We start from the raw sequence: 6395 nt of genomic DNA, 5'->3' as shown, positions 1-6395 counted from the left end.
CCCCTGTTTGCCCCCACCACCACACACACGCGCGCACGCACACCCAGCTACGCCAGTGGATAGGCTGCCAGTTATACTTGCAACGCCCCCAACACAAAGTGACGTGTACTATCTGCTCCCACCAGACAAGTGGATAAATTTTTTTTTTTTTTTGCATTCTTATCTCTTTTGGATCAAAAGAAGTCTTTACAGTATGCCGCTGCTAATCAAGTAGGAGCGACCTGTGTTAATGCCACCAATTTGATGAGACTTCACAAGCACAGTGACAAATATCGCGGGAAATTGCCTGAAAGTTTAAAACAGCAATTTCTTGCGAGATTTTCAAAATATCACAAGATTTATGAAAAAACATGAATATCATGATTTAAACGCGATATTTATGTTTTAAACCGCTATTTATCATGAAAAAACTGTGTATTTTTATTTTTAAATAATCTTTATTAATATTTTCTTATAATTTTTTTGTTTTATATTTAAATTTTTTTTTTATTGCCGAGATTTTGCCAAAAAATGCGAGATCTATGAAAAAAAATTTAATTTCTTGTGAGTTTTTGAAAAACAAAATTTTGCCCAAAAAACGTGTCACTATGTTCACAAGTTCAAACCAAAAAAAAAAGAAGGCATGTGGATGTGCTCATGTGAAGATGATCTAAAGCCCCAAAAAAGGGCATTTTACTCCCATGCTCAGCGTAAGTCCTGGAGGCGAGGGTCCTAGCTTCGGAGTTTTAAGCCGCAGGGATGAGGACTATATCTCTTTTTTTGGGTTTCCAAAAAAAAAAAATCAACAATTTTACTACCAACCCAGCAATCACCCCGCTTCAGATACGCTAAGAACATAAGTTCCTCCTCCCGTAATGAGACTCTCACTGCAATGCTTCCCTGATCCCAATAACCACATCATACTTATACATTAATCACATAATAATCACCCAATTGCGGAAGGAAACCAACGTACAAGACATCTGAAGAAAAGACGATAAGAAAAATACACAAACGGGAAAGACGAAACAGAGGGGAAGTGAGGGCACCCCCTACACGCGCGTGGTGCGGGTGGCTAACCAATCGCGGACTCTGGGAGAGGGCTACTTGGTTCTGGCGGCGTCTTGACCGGCCTGAGCCGGTGGCTGGCGGAATTCGACGCCCACCGCTTGATACGGCGGACTCCCGGCGGCCACGGCCCCCTGCGCAGCCGTCGCGTAATACACGGTCCTGCCTCCCCCGGCCGGATCGAACACCACATGCGAGAACGGCGAGGCCGAGTCAACGCCCTGGCGCACCGCTGCATCCGGGTACGGCTGGCCCATCCTTGGCCCCATCCCATACGGATCGCCAACGAACCCGGCAGAAGCGGGGGGAGGAGGCTGTGGCTGGGCCATCATCTTCGCCGGCGGCACGGCGTAGTAGCCCTGGCCCACCGCCGGACCGGTCATAGGCCGGACGGAACCCGAGGGGTACACCGGTGTCGTTAGCATGTACACCGCCTGGTCCGGCGCCGGCGCGTGCCTATCCGGCGTCGACGGTGCCCAGTAGACCGGAGGCGCCGGTGGAGAGACCATTGGTTGGGGCTGCGGTGGCTCGTACCGGCTCTTCTCCTGGATTCTCTGCACGTAGTATTCTCCGGTGGAGGACACACCACCACTACCACCGGCGGCGGCCTCCCTAGCAGGGAATCCCGACGCCGATGGGAGGCTCCGGGTTAGGGCTTCTTCCTGCTTCCTCTGGAACCATGCCGCCTGCTGCTCCTGGCTCTCTATCTGCATCCTCTGGAACTCCTGTATCTGCCTCTGTATGTCCGCCGCCGGAAGCACGGCCGTCGGCGCCGTCTCCAACGAGCGCTGCTCCGTCTTGGCCGCCGCAGCGCCGGTGGGCAGCGGAGGCGAGTAAGTTCGAGGGTCGGAGACAACGGACGACTGAGCGGAGACGGAGGCATGGACGTCTTCCCGCGACTTGGGTCCCTTTTCGAGGCCGAAGAGGAAATCGGGGCTGCCGGAGCGGTCGAGGGGCTGGACGGGGCCGGGATTCAGCGCGTCGACGAACCACTTCTGGTCCGGCTTGGTTTCTCCGGCGGGCGGGAGCGAGGAGGAGTCGATGGGGAATAGGAAGAGGCGGAGTCGGGGGGGCTTGGGGGAGCGGTGGAGGCGGTCGTACTCGAGCATCATGTGCTCGAGATCGTCGTCGTTGGTGACGGAGATGAGGGCGTCCAGATCCTCGCCGGGGAGCTGGTACTTGAAGCAGACGTCGGCTTCCCACAGGGAGGAGAGCCGCGCCACCACCTCGGGGAACTTGGCTCCGCGATCGATGGCCAGGATCTTGGTGTCGCCGCCGACGTAGGAGAGCTGGTTGTCGTGGGGGCGAGGCTGGATCTTGCCGCCGAAGCTGCACATGAACTTCACCTTGTAGCTCGGCTCCTCCCAAGACTGGTTGTCCCCGTCGATCTCTCGCGACCTCGGCGATGAGTCCCGAGAGTCCCCGCAGGACGAGTACGCGAAGTTCTCCATTCGTTGCAACAACTACCAAAGGAACGGCTAGTGCTGCTTCCTCTCTTTCTGATCTCAAAGGAGCTGAGGTTAAATGATCGGGGTTTTGAGTTCCATCATGGTGGCTTCTTGACGACGACGGAAGCAAGCAATTTGACGGACGAGGGAGGGAACCGAAAAAAGTAAGCAAAAAGGTAAAGCTTCGCTCTCCGGCGGGGACCCACCTGTGATTAATTTGAGACAAAGGATAATGGGGGATGGTGGTGCAGTAGGTAGGGTTAAAAAAATATATGTACAGGACAGGCTCGGCTCGAGCTTCTCCTAAGCGGAGCCTTAACCGGACCGAGCCCCTGCCTAGCTCAGGTCAGTGTTTCGTACCGCTGCACAACAGACCGAATTGGGTTCGTGGCTCGGCAAGCATAGAGCGACACTCTTCCCTCTCTGAGCTCTCTCCCCTCAATCTGGAAGAGCCAGAAACAGAGAGGGAAAGAACCGGAAAAGAAAAGAGAGAGAGTCTTTCGGATCTCCTCTACTGCAGTCTGCAGGTGAGAAGGCACACCAGCAGGGAGGGTGAGGGCGTCCGTCAAACAGGGCACACTGGTGAGGGGTCTGGACAGCCCGACGAGGATGAGTTTTTCGGTGAGAGAAAGAGAGAGGCACGAGGCTCAAGAAGAGTAGGCCTAATGAAGAATTCATTATTCTATATTAATATATATTTTCTGTTATATAAAATATAAATACAAAACGAGCCTTATCGAGCTTAATAGGCTGATCAATCTCGGCCAAACCTTAAAGCTTAGTTCAAGATCAACTTATTTACAAGATAAGTTCAGTCCGAACTGAGCTTTATCTAGCCGAACCCGAGCCAGCTCGATTCGTTGTGCATACTACTTTTACGTAGGCATTGTACGGCATATGATGGAACTCGTCATACACCCATCTGCCACTTGTTTTGTCTTCAGCGTTTTGAGAAATTTATGAGGGAGTTTTTCCCGTTTTGTCCTTCGAGGCGTGGAGTGTAGAATACGCAGCCATGTGACGTGGGTGTGATTTGGTTCGTTGGGCCACCAATTCAGCTGTATCGTTGCTGATACCGATACTCAAGTGAATCGTTCTGTATCGGCTAGAAAGTAATAATAAAATATTATGTATCAATCATAACGTAACACATGTTAAAATGATTAAAAAATATTAAAATTGTAATAAAAATTAGTTTTAATATTTTTTGCATTTATTTAAAAATAACCGATTCAGGGGTGAAGCGTATCGATTTTCTGACAGATACTGATAACATTGGGTGCCAGAAGCACCTATTAAGAAAGCACCCAATTTTTGAAGTGCGAAATATAAGGGGAAGTGAAGAAGAAACCAGTCAACAACAATGGAAGTCGTGAGGAGATAAAAACGCAATTACGATTTATGTTTTTTTCTTTAATTTTTTTTATAAAAATGTTCAATATATACGTAAATTCTAAAACCGCAAATTTGAAAATTATAATTTGTTAATATAAAATTTGTTTTTTATATCCAAAAACTTTAGTTTCGTACCAAGAAAAGCAAGTTTTTTTTTTTTTTTGCAAAAACAAGGTCTTATAAAGCTGAAGGCACGTGAAATAAGTATCAGATCTCTCTCTCTCTCTCTCTCTCTCTCTCTCTCTCTCTCTCTCCTTCTGCATGCGCGTCAGATATTTTTGAGTTGATTTAGATGGACGACCAGATGGTGTCCCACCATCTCTGTATTCATTTGTAGATTTCTGGAAAATGTCTTATATTCTCCTAAAAGTCTTAGGGGGTGATTCATGATGATGATGACTAACCCCAAAATAATGACAACGCCCTACTTTACACTCAAGTCTGTTTGTCATGGCCCCTCCTAACGATATGATCGTAATTATTAAGTTATTTCCTCTTTTGTTTTTGGTGCCCTAATTCTCCTTACAACCTCAAATTTTAACTTTTTTTTTTTGGCTTTTCAACATGTTTATAACAAGAGAAAATATTTTGGCAAGATAAAATACTAATTATTAAAATATCGTTTATATATATATCGTCCCTGACCCAATTCTCAAGTATGAGCATGCAAAAAGTTGACCAGATTAATATTCAGGTCGATCCAAACCTGACCCAAGCAATATGCGGGCCCATGTTTGGGTCATGATTTTTGTCAGATACCCAACTCGACCCAACTTTTTTGCTGGGTACCCAACCCGACTAAAGTATTATATATATATTAATAAAATAAATAAATTATGCAGGTCTAGGTCTGGGATTTCATTTTCGTGACCCGACAAAACCCGAACCATGGGTCTGAGTCAAGCCTGACCCGTTGACAACCCTATATAAGTTGTAGCCATGTTCTTTTTCTCTTTGCTGCTTGAGAGGTTCCCCAAGGAGATTTGTTGTGGATTTCGAAAAGCTTATTTGATGTTTTTTTTTTAATTTGACCACGATTTTCCTTGTTAACCCGGGCGGCTCAAGAGAAGTTGATGCCCTAGGCATATTTTATTGGAAGCCTATATTTTTCCGTATGTTTTCTTTCATTGGAGGCCCTCAGCATGAGGCACATGCATGTGCCAGGTTAACCCTAAATTAAAACGAGTTATTTATAAACACATGCAAGTTAGCTTTAAAAATCTGGAAAAATGTTATTTCACATAATAGCTGCAAGATATCACAATATTTCTTAAATACTCACCTACTCATTCTCTGATAAATATAAGGGCATTTCTAATGATTTTACTTTTTTGCTAAAACATGAAACAACTTTTTCGCTAAATATTTCAGCAAAATTGAGTTTTGCCTATAAGTTTTAGAGAAACTCAATTGCAATAGAATACTAAATAAAATGCATCTAAATTCTAAAATATTCAATAAATGATGAGAATATATGAAAAATAAAATAGATCGTTATATTAGGTAATTAGAGTTTAGACATTGCCATGAGAGAGAGAAAAAACTGCAATGGAAGTCCAAAAGTTCAAAATCCAAAGTCTGAAGCCTAACATCGATTGTTTAACTCTCAATTAATATCAATAAAGATTCAATTTTGGCCCTCTTTTCAAAGTTGCATGGTATAGAAAAAACTTAAGGATTAATAATAAGAAAGAGAAACTAAATTGGCAAATTTACAATCTTTACTTCTTGTTGGTTTTCTTCTAAAAAACAAACCTTTTGAAAACTAGATTCATTAGATGTCTAACTCGAACAGTTTAAGCCGAGTTTGATTGATTTATGGGAAGTTTGTTGAGTTAAGACAATTAATGAATCTTGTGATTTATGGCAAGTTGGTCAAATTTACAATTCTTGTTGGTCAGTTTAGGCCGAGTTGATGACAAGTTTAGGCAAAAAAAAAAATGAGTCATTCTCAATTGGTGAGTCGTTTGGTACCTATTTTGAAACCAAGTTGACTCAATGAGTTTGCCAACCTTGGTAGTGGTGATGGCAATGGTGATGAATGGTAGTGGTGGTGATGGAAATAGTGATGGATGGTGGTGGTGAAATAAGTAGTTGTAAAAACAAAAAGGAAAAGTCTTACAACTAAGATTTGTTAGTTGTGTAACAACTAAACAGAGTTTTGTTATTTTGATGATAGTCGAGTTTTGTTAAAATGATGAGTTTTGCTAAAACTGTATAGGTGAATCTCAGTTTTGCTAGCGATCGTTGAAATGGTGAGTTTTGATAAAATTGTATAAGTGAATCTCAATTTCGCTGGTGACAAGTTTCCCTTAAATAGTGAGTTTTGCTAAAACTGTATAGGTGAATCTCAGTTTCGCTGAAATGATGAGTTTCATTGTTTCATGTTTTATAGGAAGGGTAAAATCATCAGATACGTATTCAGCAAAAATAGAACCGGTAGGATTCTAGGAATATTGTGATATTTGCAGCTATTTTGTGAAATGGCAATATTCTTAAGGGGGG

The 6395-nt window shown here is 43.9% G+C and overlaps 1 protein-coding gene across 1 annotated transcript; it reads right to left on the bottom strand.

The window, feature by feature from the left end:
• Nucleotides 1-880: 880 nt before the first annotated feature.
• On the bottom strand, nucleotides 881-2976 carry LOC149842120 (uncharacterized). The gene has a single exon (XM_089998915.1). The coding sequence runs from the start codon at nucleotides 2496-2498 to the stop codon at nucleotides 1083-1085; it is 1416 nt and encodes a 471-aa protein (XP_089855041.1). The 5' UTR covers nucleotides 2499-2976; the 3' UTR covers nucleotides 881-1082.
• Between the last annotated feature and the right edge of the window lie 3419 nt (nucleotides 2977-6395).

Source organism: Nuphar pumila, chromosome 3, assembly GCF_984573655.1.
Source record: "Nuphar pumila chromosome 3, dmNupPumi1.hap1.1, whole genome shotgun sequence".
Taxonomy (NCBI): domain Eukaryota; kingdom Viridiplantae; phylum Streptophyta; class Magnoliopsida; order Nymphaeales; family Nymphaeaceae; genus Nuphar; species Nuphar pumila.
The sequence above is the reverse complement of the archived record's forward strand: the minus strand, read 5'-3'. Positions and strand labels throughout refer to the sequence as shown.